Consider the following 23,718-nt stretch of genomic DNA (forward strand, 5'->3'; position numbering starts at 1 on the left):
TCTCAATCACAGAACTTTATTGAGTCTGAACAACAATGTAAAAGAACTAAAACATAATACAACAAATTCCACACATCATCAATAGAATCCCACAGAGGACACGTTTCCATGGAGATGATGAACTCATTATTCCTGATTGGTCCGTTAAGAGCCGTGACGGGCTGCAGTCATTGGCCAGGTTTGTTTACCTGGTGAAGGAGCGAACGTGTCGTCCCCTCCCTCCTCCACTGCCTCCCCCACCGCTAAACTTCCCCCCTGGGACCCCCTCCCCCCTCCTCCTCCCTGACTCAGCCACGACAGGCCTGTACCCCCACGACCTCGGGGGGCACGGTCCCGCGGAGCCAGGCGATATGCACCTGGAAGAGAGGGAGCGAGAAGAACAAGGGTGACCATCAGTAATTGTGCATGAAAGTATTATCTTGTATTCATGTTGTTCTCTGAATATGTATGTGTGTGTTTATACAGTATGTACGTGTGCATACGAGTATGTGTGTACCTGCAGGCTGCTGGCGTGAGGGCAGGGGGCCGCGTGTGAAGTTGCTCTGCCCGCCCCTGGCATCACTGTATGTTCCTCTGTGGGTAACCGGTGGCAACAGACCACTCCACGACGTGCCACCTCGCCCACCCTCACGGCGGGCATTATAGTTACCTAGAAGGGAGGGGGATGGGAAGACATGTTAGTCAAAGTTTCTTTAAAAGACAACAGACCCACTTGTTAGTTTACAGCGATCTGTTTGTGTGTGTGTCAACATACCAGACAGCAGCACTCCTTTAGGCTGCGGTGGGGTGAAAAAGCGTGTCTGCTGGCTGTGGAAAGCAGCCCTGCCTCTGTTCCCAGTGAACAGGCCTCTGGTGGGGGGTTTGGGGGAGCTCTTAGGGGGTCGCTTGGGGGGCAACAGGCCCAGGGGAGTCCCAACATCTTTAAACTCCGCCGCCACAAAGTCATCCACGTGCATGCTGGGAGGGCGCGAAGTGTTCTGTTTGCGCTGGCGGAAGATGTCGTTGGAGCGAAAGGGCTGTCCCCCGAAGCCCCCCCCCTACCTCGACCGCGAGGAGCAGCCATCATGTGGGCTCTCTTAGCTGGCTCGATGTAGTCTGACTTACCACTGCAGGGAGGAAGAGGACGACACAGGCATCTTTGTTAACATGTGGGTCACATACAATCATATTATGTACCTGAAGGTGATAAAAGTGTGTGTACCTGGTGATGAAGGTCTCGTGTTTGTGCTTGCCCAGCCTGAAGCCCTTGTTGGTTTTGGTATGACTGGGAGACAAGGGCTCAGACAGGAAGGAGCGTTCCAGCTCTGACTTCAGGTCCAACTCTGGACAACACTCCTGGGCCAGCCCTAGCAGGTCCACCTTCACCTAGAGACAGAAAGGTTTACTCACACACGCACACACACACACACACACACACACACACACACACACACACACACACACACACACAAACAACACCCAGGTGTCTCACCATGTCTAGTTCAGCCTCCATGTCGTCAGTGTGGAAGGGGGAGAACCACAGAGCCTTCAGCTGCTCATCCAACACCTCTGACAACACAAACACCGTCCTGCAGGAGAGAACACAGACAGTCAGAACAGGACCCACACAGCTTCGGGTCAAAACTGGGTCCATAGCATGTCAGTGGGTCATTCAAGACAATCTGTTTGGGGAATTTGGCTTGAGTTCATACATGCCATAATTTAAAAAACAGTTGATTAAAATTGCACTTTTGTTAAAAGGTGCACTCTGCAGAAATCTCTCTGTCATTTCCTGGTCACTAGTTTTTACCCCTAAGCCATAAGACTCCTGAACAGCTAATCAAATGGCTACCCGGACTATTTGCATTGTGTTCCCCCCCAACCCCTCTTTTACGCTGCTGCTACTCTCTGTTTATCTTATATGCATAGTCACTTTAACTATACATTCATGTACATACCACCTTAATTGACCCGACCAACCAGTGCTCCCGCACATTGGCTAACCGGGCTATCTGCATTGTGTCCCACCACCCGCCAACCCCTCTTTTTACGCTACTGCTACTCTCTGTTCATCATATATGCATAGTCACTTACCTACATGGGGCGGCAGGGTAGCCTAGTGGTTAGAGCGTTGGACTATTAACCGATAAGGTTGCAAGCTCGAATCCCCGAGCTGACAAGGTACAAATCTGTCGTTCTGCCCCTGAACTGACAGTTAACCCACTGTTCCTAGGCCGTCATTGAAAATAAGAATTTGTTCTTAACTGACTTGCCTAGTAAAATAAAGGTAAAATTTAAAAAATTAATTAAAAACATGTACATACTACCTCAATAAGCCTGACTAACCGGTGTCTGTATATAGCCTCGCTGCTGTTATTTTCAAATGTCTTTTTACTGTTGTTTTATTTCTTTACTTACCTACACACCCACATACACACACACCTTTTTTTCCCGCACTATTGGTTAGAGCCTGTAAGTAAGCATTTCACTCTACACACACCTGTTGTATTCGGCGCACATGAGAAATAAACTTTGATTTGATATTGGACATATACCACACCCCCTCGGGCCTTATTGCTTCAGTGAAATATATCTTCTATGACTGTTTCTGCTGTTTGAAGCTGGTGTGCAAAACCGAAAGTAAAAGATGCAAAAATGAAATTTAAGAACTGGAAGCATAAAAATAGCATACATATAACAGACCTACCGCTTATAGACGTGCGTTCAGTGAGAATGACAGATCTATAACTCACTATGTGAATTTGTTCAGCTCGCACAAAAAGTTACATATTGCAGCTTTAACGGTATCTATTGGGCCAACAGTGTCAGTGGGCGGTACCTGTGGTTGAATTGGGCCAATAGCGTGTCAGGGTTGGGTAGAGTGGGCTCCATCTCAGGGGGAGAAGATGTGTCCATAGTGCTCTCCAGCGTCTGTCGTAGACCAATCACATTCTCCAACAGGGTCTCCAATGAATCCTCCTCCTTGCACAGCTTCTACAAACACACACAACAGTTACTTCCACTACTTCCGACCAGAGATTTGTATTTATAATCATTACTATGCATAAAGTGTGTGTGTGTACCGTGATGTGTTTCTCTAGTTTGTTTAGAGGGTGTGTGTCAGCCTCCTCCCACTGCAGCAGAGCCTTCATCTCTGAGCCAGTCAGAGCCACAGACCTTGGGGGCGGAACCAGCCCGGACTCTTCCCCTCCACTCTCCTCCCCACAGCAACCCTGGGTATGAGAAGAGAGAGAGTGACAGAGACGATAATTAATGTAATACGGGCGGATTGGCCTTCACATCGGCAGATAATGATTGACTGTATAATGGTTGATCATGTTAATAATGGTTGATCATGTTGAAATGGACTTGTTTGGGGTTTTACCAGAGGGTCAGTGTTGAGGATCTGTCGTAGGAAGTCCAGCAGAGCAGAGAGGAGTTCAGCCGAGTCTTTCCTGAAGGAGAACACCTGTCTCTTCAACAGAGCACACACACTGGCACTGTGCTTCTTCAGAGCCCTAAAAACACACCTCTAAAGTTGAATTCGGTGTTCCACAGGGTTCAGTGCTGTAACCACTACTATTGTCTATATACACATGCTACACTTGCATTGATCTAAATTCCTGGCAGTGAGGAGTGTGTGTGTACCCTTTGAGGTGGTAGAGTCCATAGTCATGTTCTGCGAGGAACATGAGTGTCCTGAGACAGGTGAGGAGCAGAGCGGCACTGCTCTCTCCGCTCCCCAAAACCTCCATCAGAGAGTCGCACACTGATGAGATCATTTCCCGTCCTGGCAGGGCATTGGCCAGTTGCTCAGCCTCTGACACACACCCCTCAGCTGGGTGGGGTACCACCAGAGAGATGTCCTAACACACACACACACACACACACACACACACACACACACACACACACACACACACACAGCAGAGTTAACCCAATGAGCCCCACCGTTTACAAAAACATCTGTAGAGTCAGAATGATTTGAGATGCTTGGCAAAGGCTGACTGTCAGGAACACAAACACGTAACATGTTTCGTCTCTGATGCTCATAAACTACACAAGAGTCGTTAGAAGGTAAGGAGTTCTTCTACATAGAAGACCATAGTAAATCCCAGGACATAGTGTCTATAACACTGTAAGGGGTTCTTCTACATAGAAGACCATAGTAAATCCCAGGACATAGTGTCTATAACACTGTAAGGGGTTCTTCTACATAGAAGACCATAGTAAATCCCAGAACATAGTGTCTATAACACTGTAAGGGGTTCTTCTACATAGAAGAACATAGTAAATCCCAGGACATAGTGTCTATAACACTGTAAGGGGTTCTTCTACATAGAAGACCATTGTAAATCCCAGGACATAGTGTCTATAACACTGTAAGGGGTTCTTCTACATAGAAGACCATAGTAAATCCCAGGACATAGTGTCTATAACACTAAGGGGTTCTTCTACATAGAAGACCATAGTAAATCCCAGGACATAGTGTCTATAACACTGTGATAAGCTCACATAGTTGCTGTTATAAACTCTGAACAGTTGTCACTGACTAGTTAGATATTAATTTGCCAGTGAGCAAACCATTTCTGTACTTAGAGCATTCTTATAACTACATTTCTATCGGGTTTTTGCTCTGTCAATAAAACTCCTGAATGCAACTGTTTATGTCAAATAGCTAGGTGTTCTACTTGTAGCCCTTGTAGCCCTTACCATGTAGAACATGGTAAAACACTGCATTGTGAGACTAAATATAACAGCTGGACATGCAGATAAATGAAAGTCAGATCAATGTCTTGGGACTGATATACAACCCCCTGCTAATCTGACAGATAGTTCAGACTAAAGAGCATCCACAAAGACCTACATGTTTATGAACATAACACGCATCAATTCACCCCATACCTCTCCATTGTTATAGCTGGAGGAAAGACAACAGCTAGTGGATGAAGTGCATTAGCATCATACAATACCAGGTGCTTTGTGTGTTACCTGGTCACACAGTGACTGCAGGACAGTCCCCACCAGCTCTGCACAGTGCTGTTGTGGCAGGGCGTGGTCAGCAGCGGGAACCAATAGGGACAGTAGCAGGGGGAAGACATCAGCCAATGGCTCATCTCCAGGGGTGGAGCCAGAGAGCAAGTGTAACGTTGCGATCTTACAGGCTCTCTGGGAAACCAGGGTGTCGAATAGAGAGAGGAGACGCAGCACCTGCCCCCAACCCGGACTCTTTCCCTCAACACTGAAAAACACAACCACACATACTGAAATCACAAACACAACCACACATACCGAAATCAAAAACACACCCACACATACCGAAATCACAAACACAACCACACATACCGAAATCAAAAACACAACCACACATACCGAAATCAAAAACACACATCAGAGAAGGTAGCATGGTGGTTCTAATATGGACGTGAAATAATATCCAAAGCCAATTTGGGATTTATTTGGCTTGCCATCTTAGTTCAAGAGGTGCATAAGGGTGTGTTTGCGACTGTCTTACGGCTGTAGTTCCCCCAGTAGGAATTCCAGTAGGGTCTTCATGATGAGGGTGGCGGTGGCAGAGGAGAGGTCAGCCAGCTGGACACACACACGTCGCAGCATGGCCAGCAGCGGAGGACAGCTAGTTCCACACACACACCCGAGGGCGTCCGCAAACACACCCCACTGCACCCGCAGGTGCATGCTCCACAACTTCCTGGTGTTCAACGCTACAGCCACGTCCTGGACAGAGATCACCTGGAGGGGGACCGGCACAACACACAACTAGAAATCTGTTTCCCTTCGGTTTAGATGTTTCCAACATGAAAGTCCTACAGCTTTCAATCCTCATGCATTGATTAGTTTGTTAAGTGTCAATCCGACGACCTCCAGACTGTTGCTGATGATGGCTGTAGCAACATGAGAAGCAGCAGGTGTGTGTGTACCTGCGTGCTCTGCATGGGCAGGGGAAGTGGCAGCAGTTCAGACAGCAGGGTGAGGCCAGAGAAGAGTCCCTCTGGTGCTTTCAGTAGAGAGCCCAACACCTCCTTCAGCATCAGAGACCATGTGTTACTGAGCAGAGTCTCCTCTGTGTGGGTCATCTACAGGGGAAATGATACCCAATTTATTACACGCACGCAACACACACACACACAACATTATGTTAAAGGTCAATCAGAAAAGAGCTCTACCTGTTCGCTGACTCCTTGTGTGAAGGTGAGCAGCACATCTACGATGAGGGCCTGAACCTTGGTCTCCTCCCAGTCTAGACGTCCAGAGGACGGGGCTGAACACACGACCATGTGTAGAGTCACCAACGTGCTCGCCACACGCGTGTCCCTGAACTGGAAGGCCCCGCTGCGCAACAGCTCTGTTAGCATGGTCCGCAGCAGCCTTAGCGTGTTAGCGCACACGCCAAGGATCATACAGCGCTGTGGGGTGGGTCCCATGTGTCCGTGCACACGCCAGGCAGGCAGCAGCACGCTACACAGCTTCTGGAGCACACAAACACACGTGTCCAAGCCCTCCCCAGAAAACAACTGCACCCCTGCTAGACTCCACTTCAGATCTCTCTGCTGAGCCTCTACGGCGGGAGGTGGACAGGCGATCTGGCAGAGGACCCTCAGCGCAGAGATCAGTCCACTTCCCTCTAGAGTCAACACGTTCTGGACGTTCTACAGGGACACACACGGGACAGACAGGACAGAATGGCTTTTCTGTTAGTAATATGACCAATAATACACATTACATCAGCCACACACAGTGCATTCGGAAGGATTCAGACCCCTTGACTTTTTCCACATTTGTTACTTTACAGCCTTACTCTAAAATTGATAAAATTGTTTTTTTCCCCTTCAATCTACGCACAATACCCCATAATGACGAGGCAAAAACAGTTAAAAAAAATAAACATTGCAAATATATATTACAAAAATAAATGAAATATCAGATTTACATAAGTATTCAGACCCTTTTTTCAATACTTTGTTGAGGCACCTTTTGCAGAGATTACAGCCTCGAGTCTTCTTGGGTATGACACTACAAGCTTGGCACACCTGTATTTGGGGAGTTTCTCCCATTTTTTTTTTTTAATTGGGTTGAATTGGGAGCATTGCTGCACAGCTATTTTTTGGTCTCTCCATAGATGTTTGATTGGGTTCACGTCCGGGCTCTGGCTGGGCCACTCAAAGACATTCAGAGACTTATCCCGAAGCCACTCCTGCATTGTCATGGCTGTTTGCTTAGAGTTGTTGTCCTGTAGGAAGGTGAACCTTCTCCACAGTCTGAGGTCCTGAGTGCTCTGGAGCAGGTTTGCTCTGTTCATCTTTCCCTCGATCCTGACTAGTCTCCCAGTCTCAGATGCTGAAAAACATCCCCACAGCATGATGATGCCACCACCATGCTTCACAGTAGAGATGGTGCCAGGTTTCCTCCAGACTTGAGGCTTGGCATTCAGGCCACAGAGTTCAATCTAGAGCAGAGAATCTTGTTTCATGGTCTGAGTCTGTAGGTGCCTTTTGGCAAACTCCAAACGGGCTGTCATGTGCCTTTTACTGAGGAGTGGCTTCCGTCTGGCCACTACCATAAATAACTGATTGGTGGAGTGCTGCAGAGATGGTTGTCCTTCTGGAAGGTTCTCCCATCTCCACAGAAGAACTCTGGAGCTCTATCAGAGTGACCATCGGGTTCTTGGTCCCCTCCCTGACCAAAGCCATTCTTCCCCGATTGCTCAGTTTGGCCGCGAGGCCAGCTCTAGGAAGAGTCTTGGTGGTTACAAACTTCTTCCATTTAAGAATGATGGAGGCCACTGTGTTATTGGGGACCTTCAATGCTACAGAAATGTTTTGGTACCCTTCCCCAGATCTGTGCCTCGACACAGTCTTGTCTCGGAGCTCTAGGGATAATTCCTTCGACCTCATGGCTTGGTTTTTGCTCTGACATGCACTGTCAACTGTGGGACCTTATATAGACAGGTGTGTGCCTTTCCAAATCATGTCCAATCAATAGAATTTACCACAGGTGGACTCCAATCAAGTTGTAGAAACATCAAGGATGATCAATGGAAACAGGATGAATAAGGCGGTAACGCAAAAATTCAAGGGGTCTGAATACTTTCCAAAGATGCGCGCGCTCTCTCTCTCTCCAAGATCTGGGTCAGCCACTGTCACAACTATTTGCATGTACCACAGGGCAGCTCTCTAAGCGCTCTACTGTTTCCTTTTTTTTACCAAATGACCTGCCACTGGCATTACACAAAGTATGTGTGTCCATGTATGCTGATGATTAAACTGTATACGCATCAGCAACCACAGCTAATGAAGTCACTGAATCCCTTAACAAAGAGTTGCAGTCTGTTTTGGAATGGGTGGCCAATAATAAACTGGTCCTGAACATCTCTAAAACTAAGAGCATTATACTTGGTACACATCATTCCCTAAGTTCTAGACCTCAGCTCAATCTGGTAATGAATGGTGTGGCTGTTGAACAAGTTGAGATGACTAAATTACTTGGTGTTACCTTAGATTGTAAACGGTCATGGTCAAAACATAGATTCATTGGTTGGAAAGATGCTTTTTTGACACCACACTCCACAGGCTCTAGTTGTATCTTATCTTGATTATTGTCCAGTCATATGGTCAAGTGCTGCAAAGAAAGACCTAGTTAAGCTGCAGCTGGTCCAGAACAGAGCGACACATCTTGCTCTTCATTGTAACCAGAGGGCTAATATGAACACTATGCATGCCAGTCTCTCTTGGCTAAGGGTTGAGGAAAGACTGACTGCGTCACTTCTTGTTTTTATAAGAAACATTGTGTTGGAAATTCCAAATGGTTTGCATAGTCAACTTACACACAGGACTGACACACACACACACACACAATCACACTCCCCACCAGACATGCCACAAGGCGTCTTTTCACAATCCCCAGGTCCAAAATAAATTCAAAGAAGTGTACAGTATTATACACAGCCATGACTGCATATAACTCCCTTCCATCTTATACAGCACAAGTGAACCGCAAACCTGGTTTAAAAAAAACTAATAAACCAACACCTCACGGCACAAGGCCTCTCCCGCATGTGACCTACTTGTTGTGCATATGTACTGACATGTATGTATAACCGATCGATGCGCACACACACACGTTAATGTTTTTAAATTGTCAAGTCTTTTGTCTCAAATGTCTTTTTTGTTATGTGTCGTACCCCAGTCGGAACCCCCATGGGAACCCCTGTTGGACCCGAGTGGGACCCCAGTCGGAACCCCCGTGGGAACCCCTGTTGGACCCGAGTGGGACCCCAGTCGGAACCCCAGTGGGAACCCCTGTTGGACCCGAGTGGGACCCCAGTCGGAACCCCCGTGGGAACCCCTGTTGGACCCGAGTGGGACCCCAGTCGGAACCCCCGTGGGAACCCCTGTTGGACCCGAGTGGGACCCCAGTCGGAACCCCAGTGGGAACCCCTGTTGGAACCGAGTGGGACCCCAGTCGGAACCCCAGTGGGAACCCCTGTTGGACCCGAGTGGGACCCCAGTCGGAACCCCAGTGGGACCGCAGTAAGACTAGCTGTCGCCATTGAAGATCCTAATAATTCAAATCAAACATGCTGACTCCATGGTGAAGGACATCTCTGCTGAAATCCACCAAAGGAGTGGTGCAGAGAACATGCTTTGTGGAATTTAGGTCCGACTATATGAATAAAAAGGATTATGAAACGGGTACCGTGTACTTATGTTTGTCCTTTACTTGCGTGCCTGTCTTTGTTAGCTGAAATCCATACTTTTTCAAGTATGGACGCTAATCAAATACAACCACAGACTGTTTTCCCGTTGCTGTTGCTCTAAGATGGCAACTCAGCGCAAATTAGCATTTGTCAATTGCATCTCAAAAGGAAACAGTTGGTGGATGTTTTTGAATAACGTTTATTGAAAAAGTATGGATTTCAGCTAACAAAGAAAGGCATGCAACTACAGAGGGCAACACAGGTACAAGTTAAGCGTTTCATAATTATAATATATATATTTTTAAGTATTGACCTTGGGTGAATCGATGTAGTCGTTGCTGAATTCCACAAGGCCTGATCTCTGCTTCACTTGTTGGTGGATTTCATCAGAATCTTCCTTCACCTTGGAGTGGAGTTTAGTCAGCTAGTTATATCAAAGCAAGTTGGTGTGTGTGTGGGTGTGTGTGTGTGTGCGCGTAGGGAGCCTGCAGCCATGTCATCATTATGAAGGATTAAACAAACAGCAACAACAGGTTATCACTCCTTGGGGACATGTAGTGTAACGGCTCACCTGTTTGATGTAGTCTATGAGGCTGGGGATGCTGCCCATCTCCAACTTCACCTTGTCCAGAGGTTCCAGCCACTGACTCAGCTCTGGAACACAACACCAACACTGAGAGGATCACTTAGTGTTGCAGTTCACCTTCGCAAGGAATTCTGAATAGTAGTTTAACACGTTTTTTGTGGGTACTTTTCTCCCCAATTTCGTAATATCCAATTGATAGTAACGGTCTTGTCCCATCACTGCAACTCCCCTGCGGACTCGGGAGAGGCGAAGGTTGAGAGCCATGTGTCCTCCGAAACACGACCCACACTGCTTCTTGAAACACCGCTCGCTTAACCCGGAAGCCAGCCGCACAAACATGTCGGAGGAAACACTGTCCAGCTGGCGACCGAAAGTCAGCTTGCAGGTGCCCGGCCCGCCACAAGGAGTCGCTAGAGCGCGATAGAACGAGGAAATCCCAGCCGGCCAAACCCTCCCAAACCCGGACGACGCTGGGCCAATTGTGCGCCGCCTCATGGGTCTCCCGGTCACGGACGACTGTGATACAGCCTGGGATCGAATCCGTCGATGCAGTGCCATAGACCGCTGCGCCACTTGGGAGGCCTTCAACACATTTCTAAGGGGTGATGGGTAGGGCTATGTCATTACAATGATAGAGTTGGGTGTAGAAGTATTTTTAAGATGAAGGTTTAGGGACTACCAGTTCACCCATTGTTGATAAGGTTGGTTTGGAGTTATAGGTCAGAGGTTAGGGGTTAAGGTTGGATACCAACCTGGCGTTGTTATAGTCAGGGGTCAGGAGCTACGCACCCTGTAGTTTAGCGTTGGTGTCATCAGCCTTGGCCAGGATGAGTAGAGGAGCAGCGTGTTGTTCCATGTTACGGAGATCACTGGAGTTCTGAACCACCATCAGCACCAGCATACACGCATAGTTATAGGTCACCGCCTTCCGGGCCTTGGCCTCCCGTGTCCGTCCTTGCTGTGGTGCTGCAGCAGCGTAACCAGACAGGAGAGGTTGTTCTCCAGGCTGAAGACATGGGCCACAGCGCTCCTCCCAGTCTGTGTGAAGGTGATGAGGTAGAGGGCATGGAGCATGCTCAGTACCTCCGCACTGTCCCCTCCTCTAGCCCCACCCCTCCCTCCCCACCGGCAGTCACGTGACTCATCAGCTCAGACACGCTCTGGAGGGCATGCAGCGCCTGCATCAGCCACACCCCCAAACCCTCTTCACCCAATCCGGGGCCCGAGAACCCGCCGTCGCCCCAGTGACCATAGGCTCCTCTCCCTCAACCTCAGCGATGGTTGCTAGGAGGCGGAGCAGCAGGTTGGTAGGCGTGGGATGGGCCAGCATGAACAGCAGTCCTGATTGGGTGAGAGACAGAAAGTGCAGGACTTCCCTGACGGCGTGAGTGACACCTGTATGCCCTGCCGCCACTGCTGCTGACAACACCACCGCCGAGCTCTCCAGGAAGTGACATGCATGCATGTACCTGTGGGGTGGGGGGGGGAGAGTTATTAGTACAAATGACTGTGTGTGTGTGTGTGTGTGTGTGTGTGTGTGTGTGTGTGTGTGTGTGTGTCGGTGTTGTACATACCTGTACAGTGTAGGGTAGGGGTCGTCTCTCTCCTGTGGACCAGTAATGCGTGCGGTTGTAGGGAAGGCCTTTCCAGGGGGCTGAACCATGGTGTGGGGGGCGGTCTCTAAAAGGTGATGTAACTCTTCTAGAACCCCAGCCGACCTATCCAGCTCAGCCTCGCTGACAGGGGAGGGGCCTAATGAGATCTCCTCCTCCATGGCTATGTCAGGCTCCTCCCCCTCATCCTGAAATATAACACTGATAATTCTTATATACTGATATACTGTAGTAGTTATATGGACAGTAGAACCTCAGAAACATCAGAGTTCCACACTGAACTTGGAACAGGTTATGAATTGGGAAACTTGATCAGACCCAAATAACTGTTCTTAAAACGCAGATCTCCAGTCAGCGTGTGCTTACCTGCAGAGGCTCGCTCCAGGCTGCCGCTGTCCTCTGCAGGTCAGTCATAACCTCATAGGCGTGGCCTTTCTGCAGAATGGCGTTTCCCGCAGTTACCACCCGCACGGTTTCCTCCCCCAGGAACAGCTGCACCAATCGCTGCGGGGGGGGGCAACACACAACCTCAGTTAGAAACACACGCAGCCTCTCTATTATAAGGTCTTCATGTGTACCCATGTATGTCTATGGCCCCTCTCACCTGGTATCCACTCCTCTCCATCTCCCCCTCCTGTAGGAAGGCCTCCACACCAGCGGGGGCACTGGTCAGAGCATCCAGAGCCCTTAGGATACACAGCTTCAGTGTGGACGACACATGGTCCACCTGGAGCAGCTCCAGTAGGAGCTCCAGGGCTCCCTCATGCAGCAGTGCAGTGAGGCCCTGTGGGCACTCAGCCAAGCAGGAAGCCAGCTTAGCTCCAGCTTTCAGCTGCCTGAGGTTTAGAGCAATGGGTTGGGTCAGAGCTATCTCCATGCTAAGACCCTGGAGAGCCCATTGGACCAGAGCTCCAATAGGCCCCTCCCATTCCCCCTGTCCAATCAGAAAGCCCAGCCCTCTAGCAAGCAGCCCTGATGCCTGCTCTAGGGCCGTGACCCAGCGGGAGTCACGGTCCTCTCCTATCCCAGCCAGGAGCTCTCTCATCTGGACAACAACCTCAGCCTCTGCCCCTTCTCCACCTCCAGGCCCCTCTGGACCAACACACACAGCCCCCGTAGCCCTCTCCAGCTGGGAGTCGAAGCGGGTCTTGTAGGGAGGGGTAAAGTAGAGCAGTGGGCGTAGCTCTCTTTCGTAGGGGTCGTACTGGACTGGGGGCACAGAGGCCAGGTCTTCAGGGGTATAGTCAATGTCAAAACTGGGCAGCTTAAAACTCCCATTGTCCAAGTCATCCTCATCACTACTGATCTTCTCATAACCATCATCACCTGGAGAGAGGAGGGAGGGTGAGAGAAGGAGGGTGAAGGAGGAATAAATATTGTAAAACAACAAACACAGCAAAAGAAAAGGCCTCACTCACAACACTCACATAAGTGCTAAAACATTAATAACATTAATTACAGTTCACTCAACCAATGTTAGAGAACCACAGCAGACAGGCACAGTTAGTTTGTCATGCAAGTGGATCTGATACTACAGCAGCAACAGCCATGGCTCTAAGCCTTATGATTACAGCTGGTTAGGCTGGTTATAACAGCACTGAGCAGGGTGTAGGGGTCTGAGCAGGGTGTAGGGGTCTGAGCAGGGTGTAGGGGTCTGAGCAGGGTGTAGGGGTCTGAGCAGGGTGTAGGGGTCTGAGCAGGGTGTAGGGTTGAGGGGTCTGAGCAGGGTGTAGCGGTCTGAGCAGGGTGAGGGGTCTGAGCAGGGTGTAGGGTTGAGGGGTCTGAGCAGGGTGTAGGGGTCTGAGCAGGGTGTAGCGGTCTGAGCAGGGTGTAGGGTGGAGGGGTCTGAGCAGGGTGTAGGGGTCTGAGCAGGGTGTAGGGGTCTGAGCAGGGTGTAGGGTTGAGGGGTCTGAGCAGGGTGTAGCGGTCTGAGCAGGGTGAGGGGTCTGAGCAGGGTGTAGGGTTGAGGGGTCTGAGCAGGGTGTAGGGGTCTGAGCAGGGTGTAGCGGTCTGAGCAGGGTGTAGGGGTGGAGGGGTCTGAGCAGGGTGTAGGGATCTGAGCAGGGTGTAGGGGTCTGAGCAGGGTGTAGGGTGGAGGGGTCTGAGCAGGGTGTAGGGATCTGAGCAGGGTGTAGGGGTCTGAGCAGGGTGTAGGGTCTGAGCAGGGTGTAGGGGTCTGAGCAGGGTGTAGCGGTCTGAGCAGGGTGTAGGGGTCTGAGCAGGGTGTAGCGGTCTGAGCAGGGTGTAGGGGTCTGAGCAGGGTGTAGGGGTCTGAGCAGGGTGTAGGGGTCTGAGCAGGGTGTAGGGTCTGAGCAGGGTGTAGGGGTCTGAGCAGGGTGTAGGGTCTGAGCAGGGTGTAGCGGTCTGAGCAGGGTGTAGCGGTCTGAGCAGGGTGTAGGGGTCTGAGCAGGGTGTAGGGGTCTGAGCAGGGTGTAGGGGTCTGAGCAGGGTGTAGGGGTCTGAGCAGGGTGTAGCGGTCTGAGCAGGGTGTAGGTTGGAGGGATCTGAGCAGGGTGTAGGGGTCTGAGCAGGGTGTAGGGTGGAGGGGTCTGAGCAGGGTGTAGGGTGGAGGGGTCTGAGCAGGGTGTAGGGTGGAGGGGTCTGAGCAGGATGTAGGCTTGAGGGGTCTGAGCAGGGTGTAGGGTGGAGGGGTCTGAGCAGGGTGTAGGGTGGAGGGGTCTGAGCAGGATGTAGGCTTGAGGGGTCTGAGCAGGGTGTAGGGTGGAGGGGTCTGAGCAGGGTGTAGGGTGGAGGGGTCTGAGCAGGGTGTAGGGTGGAGGGGTCTCAGCAGGGTATAGGGTGGAGGGGTCTGAGCAGGGTGTAGGGTGGAGGGGTCTGAGCAGGGTGTAGGCTTGAGGGGTCTGAGCAGGGTGTAGGCTTGAGGGGTCTGAGCAGGGTGTAGGGCGGAGGGGTCTCAGCAGGGTGTAGGGGTCTGAGCAGGGTGTAGGGTGGAGGGGTCTGAGCAGGGTGTAGGGTTGAGGGGTCTGAAGAGGGTGTAGGGTTGAGGGGTCTGAAGAGGGTGGAGGGTGTAGGGGTCTGAACAGGGTGGAGGGTGGAGGGGTCTGAACAGGGTGGAGGGTGGAGGGGTCTGAGCAGGGTGTAGGGTTGAGGGGTCTGAGCAGGGTGTAGGGTTGAGGGGTCTGAGCAGGGTGTAGGGTTGAGGGGTCTGAGCAGGGTGGAGGGTGGAGGGGTCTGAGCAGGGTGTAGGGTTGAGGGATCTGAACAGGGTGTAGGGGTCTGAGCAGGGTGTAGGGTTGAGGGATCTGAACAGGGTGTAGGGTTGAGGGATCTGAACAGGGTGTAGGGGTCTGAGCAGGGTGTAGGGTTGAGGGATCTGAACAGGGTGTAGGGTGGAGGGGTCTGAGCAGGGTGTAGGGTTGAGGGGTCTGAGCAGGGTGTAGGGTTGAGGGATCTGAACAGGGTGTAGGGTTGAGGGATCTGAACAGGGTGGAGGGGTCTGAGCAGCATGCCAGAGCACACACACACTGTCTGTCCTGCGGTCACACAGGAGCCCCCCTACCTTCCTCCATCTCTTCCTCCTCCTCACCCTCATCCTCCTCCTCATCCTCAGGGCGCTACACTCCGTCCGTGCATCGTCCTCTTCTTCCAGCTCTTCATCCTCTTCCTCCTCCCCCTCTTCCTCAGGCTCGGCGTCTGAGTAGGGTTCGTCGGCAGGCAGTGAGCTGCGCTCAGGTGAGACCGCCTCCAGGTAGTCCTCCCCTCTTTCAGTCGGCTCCGCCTTGGCCACTCCAACTGAGACAGTCACCATGGACACCACAGTTGGTTATCAAGGCAACCAAAGAGGGCATCAGGTATACACAGACACAAGCTTGCACAAATACATGGAAACGTTTCTTTTGGCAAGGTTAGCTAGTTGAATATACAGTATGAAATGTGTCCCTGTGAGATGAACATAGAGACGTAGAGAAGTGTGTGTGTTACCGGTCACTGGGACCGGCTCCTCATCATCATCATCTGGTGGGGGCGGTCCAGGAGGGGTGCGGGGGCCTCTGGGAGCTGGTCTGGGGGGACTGCCATTATACTGCTCCTCCTTATCCCACTCTGAGACACACACAGTTTAGTCCACCTTGTGTTTTCCTTTTTGCCATGGGAAATATGATAGTATTGTGATAGTGGTATCCTGGCAACCCTACTATGAGTCTTTACTCACCTTGTTTGATGATCCTCTTGAGGCCCGTCTGTTGTTGGGGGGGTGGGGGAGGGGGAGGTGGGGGAGAGTCCCGGTCGTGACCATGTGACCTTTCTGCTGTACCGTACACGGCCACCGTCAGACTGGTGTACCATCCACGCAGCACCAGACCATCTGTGTTCACCTACACAACACACACACTCACCATTACAAACACACAGCGACACACACACAACACAGTTCACCTGTAGAGAGAACAGTGACCTTTCTACAGACAGAGGGGGAAGGAGTCTTTACCTTTCCATTGGGCCTGAAAACGATGGACTTGTTTTCGTCATATTCAAAACTGTAAGGACGAGACAGCGAGAGAAAGAGAGACAGAATTATCACATTTTCATTAGTAGTGGAGCAGGCTACAGTAGAGGGGCTGGTGTACTGCAAGTTCTCTCTCAGGTGAACAACGGCCTGTGAGCGCTTGACTAACATTAGGTTGTGCCTGTGTTCTCGGTTGGAATGATCGATGTGGCATTCTGGGTTCCATATTCTGTTGTGTGTGATTCTGCAGGTGCAGCAACAGGGCTAAGTGTCTGGCGACCCGTCTCGGAGTGAACAAGGACTAAGACAGTAGTCACAGATTGGTCTCTGCCCTGACAGCTTCTACAGGTGAGACTTGAGCTCTCAAATATTTTTATAGACACATTCTGGGAAGTGAAAAAAGGGAGGGGTGGGGAGAGAGAAATAGACAGATACTGGGAGGGCAGGAGCAACAGAGAGACAGGAAGAGGTAGAGACAGAGGTAGAGAGAGAGGAAGAGGTAGAGAGAGAGGGCTACAGACAGAGAGAGGAAGAGGTAGAGAGAGAGGGATACAGACAGAGAGAGGAAGAGGTAGAGAGAGAGGGCTACAGACAGAGAGAGGAAGAGGTAGAGAGAGAGGGATACAGACAGAGAGAGGAAGAGGTAGAGAGAGAGGGCTACTGACAGAGAGAGGAAGAGGTAGAGAGAGAGGGCTACAGACAGAGAGAGGAAGAGGTAGAGAGAGAGGGATACAGACAGAGAGAGGAAGAGGTAGAGACAGAGGGATACAGACAGAGAGAGGAAGAGGTAGAGACAGAGGGATACAGACAGAGAGAGGTAGAGACAGAGGGATACAGACAGAGAGAGGTAGAGAGAGAGGGATACAGACAGAGAGAGGAAGAGGTAGAGAGAGGGATACAGAAAGAGAGAGGAAGAGGTAGAGACAGAGGGATACAGACAGAGAGAGAGAGAGGGATACAGACAGAGAGAGACAGAGGGATACAGACAGAGAGAGACAGAGGTAGAGACAGAGGGATACAGAGAGAGACAGAGGGATACAGACAGAGAGAGGAAGAGGTAGAGAGAGAGGGATACAGACAGAGAGGAAGAGGTAGAGAGAGAGGGATACAGACAGAGAGAGAGGGATACAGACAGAGAGAGGAAGAGGTAGAGAGAGAGGGATACAGACAGAGAGAGGAAGAGGTAGAGAGAGAGGGATACAGACAGAGAGAGACAGAGGTAGAGAGAGATACAGACAGAGAGAGACAGAGGTAGAGAGAGAGAGGGATACAGAGATTGAGAGAAGTAGAGGTAGAGAGAGAGGGATACAGACAGAGAGGGATACAGACAGAGAGAGGAAGAGGTAGAGAGAGAGGGATACAGACAGAGAGAGGAAGAGGTAGAGAGAGAGGGATACAGACAGAGAGAGAGGGATACAGACAGAGAGAGACAGAGGTAGAGAGAGAGGGATACAGACAGAGAGAGAGGGATACAGACAGAGAGAGACAGAGGTAGAGAGAGAGGGATACAGACAGTGAGAGACAGAGGTAGAGAGAGAGGGATACAGACAGTGAGAGGAAGAGGTAGAGAGAGAGGGATACAGACAGAGAGAGGAAGAGGTAGAGAGAGAGGGATACAGACAGAGAGAGGAAGAGGTAGAGAGAGAGGGATACAGACAGAGAGAGAGAGGTAGAGAGAGAGAGGGATACAGACAGAGAGAGGAAGAGGTAGAGAGAGAGGGATACAGACAGAGAGAGGAAGAGGTAGAGAGAGAGGGATACAGACAGAGAGAGGAAGAGGTAGAGAGAGAGGGATACAGACAGAGAGAGAGGGATACAGACAGAGAGAGACAGAGGTAGAGAGAGAGAGGGATACAGACAGAGAGAGAGGGATACAGACAGAGAGAGAGAGAGGTAGAGAGAGAGGGATACAGAGCTTGAGAGAAGTAAAGGTAGAGAGAGAGAGGGATACAGACAGAGAGAGAGGGATACAGACAGAGAGAGAGAGAGGTAGAGAGAGAGGGATACAGAGCTTGAGAGAAGTAAAGGTATAGTCGAGAACCACTCTTTGGAAACAAGTGCTTTAATGAATACTTTTAAGTGCTATCCTCTGGGTCCACATTGTACATTTCTGTTGTATATGTCTTTTACACAAACACATTCAATTCAAATAGAATGTACAAAGTGTTACTGACCTGCCCAGTCTGTGGAAGCAGGCGCTGCTGGGTTTAGTGAGGTTGTTGAAGAAAAGCTCCAGCTGGAAGGAATGAGGCGATGTCTCCCTGGAAACACAGACAGGAACAGGATATGACATCACCACTCAGCCCCCCCTTTCAGCCACATGAGAGTTCCCGTCTGTCCGGTTACGATTTTACCTCACAAATCGCCCAACTACCACGGCGAGAATGAGGCCAAACTAACATTTCAGCTCTGGGGCCTCATTTATCAATAATGCGTAGAAACTTCTATAAAATACTTCTTACGAACAGAATTTAGAATGTTCGTAAACATAGAAAAAGTGTGATTTATCAAACAATCCTACGAGCTTCATACGTACACTGGAAGGAGATAATCGTTGATAAATACCAAATGTTCTCAACCTCAGTGCTCGTGCACGACCGTGGCTATTTGCATTTTGCAGTGCCCCCAATTAATCATACATGGTCAAAATCATCCCTTTAAAGCCCGTGGGGAATATACCACACCGTACCAGGATATACAACGTCGCAACCAAAGAAAGCTGAGAAAATAGTAGGTACTAATAGTAGGTACTAGTGTCAGAGATTGAGTACAACCAAAATGTTTTATTTGTCTCTCTCAGTTGTGGCTTGACCAGTAAAACAATGAGTTGCATTAGCAATGGCAAATCTACATCAAATGAGTAGACAACAGTCAGGAATAAGCCATCCATCCTCAACAGCTCCTTCCTGTAGGCGTATAGGCTAACATTGGCCACCACATTCAGCAGCGTCTTCTGCCCATCACATAAATGATCACCTGCACATTAAGAGTAGAAGCCTTTTCTATCCACATAGTTCAACTCGTTTTGGGATGGTGCTTTTATGGCGATGTGGGTGCCATCTATTGCTCCGTTCGTATTTGGGAACCCATTGATGGCAAAGAAACCCCTCTTGACTTCAACCTGTTGGGCAACGGTGTAAGGAAATTGTACATTACAGTTTGTTTTACTGATGATTGCATCCAAAACACTGTCTCATCGAAGCTGTGAGATGCCGATGAGCAAGCTCCCAATGCCAAAAACCTGAGGGTGGACAACACTTGGATGTGCACCGGAATGGCATGCGGTTGCCTTTTTAAAGTAAGTCTTAAGTCCTCACAAAAATCCTAGAAGATTGGCTCATCAGATATAATTTTCCAAAACCAATCAGTACTTTCTGAGAAAGATCATACTACTGCACAGATCCTACTGCTGTTGGAGCTACGAACACAAGCATTTCACTACACCTGCAATAACATCTGTTGAATATGTGTCAAATTTGATCAACCTCTCATTCAATTTCCCATTATTTAAAGGCTTTTATCATATTTCAACAATGGTTTCACTTTCACACGTGCCTCTAACTTTGGGCTCCCGAGTGGCGCAGCGGTCTAGGGCACTGCATCTCAGTGCAAGAGGCGTCACTACAGTCCCTAGTTTGAATCCAGGCTGTATCACGATTGGGCGTCCCATAGGGTGGCACACAATTGGCCCAGCACCGTCTGGGTTTGGCCGGGGTAGGCCGTCATTGTAAATATGTTCTTAACTGACTTGCTAGTTAAATAAAACATGTAACAAATGACTGTACTTTATGTGAATTATTATAGTAAAAAAATGCACTGGTGGTCAATTGATATGCCTGTCAAGATATGTTGCATATGATTCCAAGAACACAGGATGAGATGTTACTATCCGTTGTGCAAGCACTTCCAAGAGTTAATAAACAGTGAACGTGGTGAAATTTGGGGAGCGCATCGTCAGTAGTGTACCTTTGGTTCCTAGGGTGTTTCGGCCTTTCACACTATACACCCTCCCCAAAGGCGGCCAGCGACAGGGTGATCAATCCTACGCTTGAGTCCCATTCCCAATTAGTCATAGGAGTTGCCTTGTTGTTGATAGCCAACATCCCATGGGACTATGCATGGCAGGGGCGTCCTCCTCCCTGAGTCAAGCATTGTTGACCGCATACCTCCTGGCCCTCTCACTTCGGGGCCCAGCTGGGGTCTTTCCTCTTCATCCAGAGCCACTGACTGCTGCCTTCTGCCGCCTCTGATACAGCTTTGATTGCCGAACGCTGGCTCTGGCCCTTAATTCCCAGGTCTCTAAGCAGTCTGGTTGTAGATGTTGCCACAAAACCTCTGCAGCCCACCTCCACTGGTCGGACTTCTGTGTTCCAGCCATGATGCCGTGCTTCGGCAGCTAGATCAGCATAGCGCAGATGTTTTCGCTCATAAGCCTCATCTACTGAGTTTTCCCAGGGTACTGTGAGCTCAATGATGAAGACCTTATTGAGTGAACGGGACCAGAGCACCATGTCAGGTCTTAGGGTGGTGGTTGCGATCTCCGGAGGAAACACAAGTTGCCGGCCAATGTCAGCTAGCATTTTCCAGTCGCGGGCCAAGCGCAGCTGGTCTCGCTCTAATGGTGTAGAGCCGCTCTTCGGTGGTTTAACCCCTTCGCGGACAAAGTTTGTCCGTAAGGAGTGTGATGCTGCTGTGGGTGGTAGGGAGTTGGTGGCAGCTCGCTTGTCCTCCAGGGCGGACGCAAGGTTTTTAAGGACTTGGTTGTGACGCCAAGTGTAGCGTCCTTGGGTGAGGCTTGTTTTACACCCTGTGAGAATGTGCCTGAGGTTGGCTGGCATGGAACAGAGGGCACAGTCCGGATCTTCACCATACCATTGGTGAAGATTAACTGGTGTTGGAAGGACGTCATATGTTGCTCTGATTGAAAAGCTCAACCGCCTCGCTTCCATGGCCCACAGATCCTTCCAGCTGATCTTCCTCTTCTCCACACTGTCCCATCGAGTCCACTGTCCCTGTTTGGCAAGAGAGACTGCCTTGGCCCTCCTTGCAGCCTCCTCCTGATGGCGTACTTCCTGCACTACCATCTTCCGCCGCTCTGGTGCAGTGGCCTTACTCCAAGCAGCACGGCTAGTTAGCCCAAGGCCTCCTCTTCCTTGCTGAACATGACCCACAATGTCAGCATGTCTGAGGGCTGCTGTTGCCTCCTGGACTGCTTTTCCTGGCCTCCATTTGCGCCCAGTTGAATTCACAATGGAAATACAATGACATTGAAAAATGATTGAATTATTACTCCATCACAATTTCAGACATTTTAAACATATATTTCCCCCCATTCTACGCTTGACAGTTCACTTACCCCTCGATCACACCTACAGCGTCATTGCGTTTTGGTACACTAGAAGTCCCAATGGAATGCTGCGTTTGCCTTGCAGAATTGCGTAACAGTCTGTTCTATGTGATGCATACATTGGATTTATTGAATTTATGCATCAAATTGTATGGTAGACGGTTTGACATTAATGGTAGCAGAAGGTGAATGTTGAACTTACGTTGAACACATATCCAGATGACGCTCGTACCATTTTGCGCAATGTGGCTGTTGTGTGATCAAGGCATTATTCCACCACATGGCACTGTGTGAGCACGGTCATGGCAAATGTTCATATTGATAGATCGCACACTGAGTGGAAAGGATCCCACGCATGGTTTAGGCACATACTTGTGCCTATGCGTGATTGTTTGAGGCCCCTGAACTTCCCCTCATACACATCCCAGCTCAGATGTCACATGCACATAGCTAGTAGTATATATTTATTTAGCTCTCCCTTATACACCTTGAATGATGGTTTCTTACCCGAATGCCCGGTTGTCTGGCAGGCTGGTGTGTGCTTTAATTCCAGGAGGAATGACGCGCACCTCTGTGATCAGGACCCCACACGGGAACCGCATCACATCCACATTGGTCAGCTACAGACAGAACACATTTTAATAATTTCACTGTAAGGCCTACCACATCCGTTGTATTCGGCGTATGTGAAAAATAAAATGTGATTCGATTTTTATTTTAGACCATGTTAGCGCACAACAAAAACAGTCAGCAATTTTTGTGCCATACAAAAACAAAAAGGGACAACTGGGAATTTCGTGTATTCATCTGCAGACAGTAACTGTATGCTATATCTGTAAAGATGAACAGTCTGAAAACTGTATGTGTAACGTAAACAGTGTGAGTCGCTAACTAGCAAGTAAACATACATGTTAGCTGTGTGAGTAGCAAGCGGGTAAACAATCTGCGCACACGCCGTTGCCGACTGTCCCGTTATCTGTTATGGCTAGCTAGTTTCGCGTATCCCTATCCCCGCTGCAACTGTAGAAGAGACCACTGAATATAAGAACCCGTGACCTACTTAAAAACTTAATACCTTTTTAGGAAACAATGCATCACACTTAGTTTGGAAGGACGATTGAGTTATTATGCAAGGTGGCCACCGTGTTAGCATTAGCCTAGGGGAACGGGGGGGATCAGAAGTCGTAGTTAGCTAGCTAACTGGAATCTCAGCTAAGTACACTCCTGGGATAAAATAGCAAGTGGTATTAACAAATGTAGCTACCTCTGCACTTTGATGTTTGAACGTATCCAGAAAAAGTAGCTCCGTTAAAGTGTCCCCCGCCATGTTTTTCTGTTTTCACTAGGGGTAAACTTCCGGATCTAGCCACAACGGTTTCCGGGTTTCAAAACCCGACGGCAAGCAGTTCTGTAAAGACAGACCCTGAATCAGTTTAAACCGAATTTATTTCAATGAGTATAAATTCAAACTGATCTGAAATCGGTGCATAGTGGAGAGTTCATCCAACATTATTCAGGCTTCTGGCAATGGCACTCTCGTAATAAATTATTAAAGATGCCGTAATAAAACAGGCGGTAGCCTGACTTTGAATATTTGATATATGTATTTTACATATTTTACAATAGCTTAAATGAAAACAATGGATCTACATATTTTTCATCACTGTTTATTTAAAAAAAGGCCTTATACACTTTATTGCAATTATGTCACTAATTTGCCACGATTGGCTGGTCTCAATATTTTCTCAGCAGTAGCGGAAATTATGTTACATTACATTGTTTTCAATGACATTTCCCACTGCAGCCTATATGCCAAGCGTATCATTTGGAAATAGCCTATGCACTCGCCTACTCATGAATAGAGATTTTTTTTTAAACTAGGCAATGGTCCGTTTGTAGGCTAGTATATGAGATTGTTGTTCTTCTCAAGTATGTTGTTCAGATTGGGCCGATGGGTTTGTCGCGATGCCGTGCCACGTCCTTGTTTGAAAGCACCAATAGGGACAGCACTCA

The 23,718-nt window shown here is 49.3% G+C and overlaps 1 protein-coding gene across 1 annotated transcript; it reads right to left on the reverse strand.

Moving 5' to 3' along the window:
- Positions 1–23,063, reverse strand: LOC135521719 (protein virilizer homolog). The gene is given in 31 exon segments (XM_064947397.1): positions 1–265; positions 268–356; positions 497–649; positions 755–1,022; positions 1,025–1,106; positions 1,202–1,365; positions 1,472–1,568; positions 2,819–2,973; positions 3,063–3,212; positions 3,365–3,497; positions 3,628–3,845; positions 4,972–5,221; positions 5,495–5,730; positions 5,919–6,074; positions 6,165–6,647; positions 10,266–10,348; positions 11,070–11,222; positions 11,225–11,377; positions 11,380–11,523; positions 11,526–11,749; positions 11,855–12,081; positions 12,260–12,397; positions 12,498–13,219; positions 15,414–15,467; positions 15,470–15,646; positions 15,836–15,955; positions 16,065–16,227; positions 16,341–16,389; positions 18,533–18,619; positions 22,213–22,325; positions 22,970–23,063. Coding segments are annotated over 31 exon segments (5,385 nt in total). The 5' UTR covers positions 23,033–23,063; the 3' UTR covers positions 1–184.
- Between the last annotated feature and the right edge of the window lie 655 nt (positions 23,064–23,718).

The sequence above is a fragment of the Oncorhynchus masou genome, chromosome 30, assembly GCF_036934945.1.
Source record: "Oncorhynchus masou masou isolate Uvic2021 chromosome 30, UVic_Omas_1.1, whole genome shotgun sequence".
In the NCBI taxonomy this organism is placed as follows: Eukaryota; Metazoa; Chordata; class Actinopteri; order Salmoniformes; family Salmonidae; genus Oncorhynchus; species Oncorhynchus masou.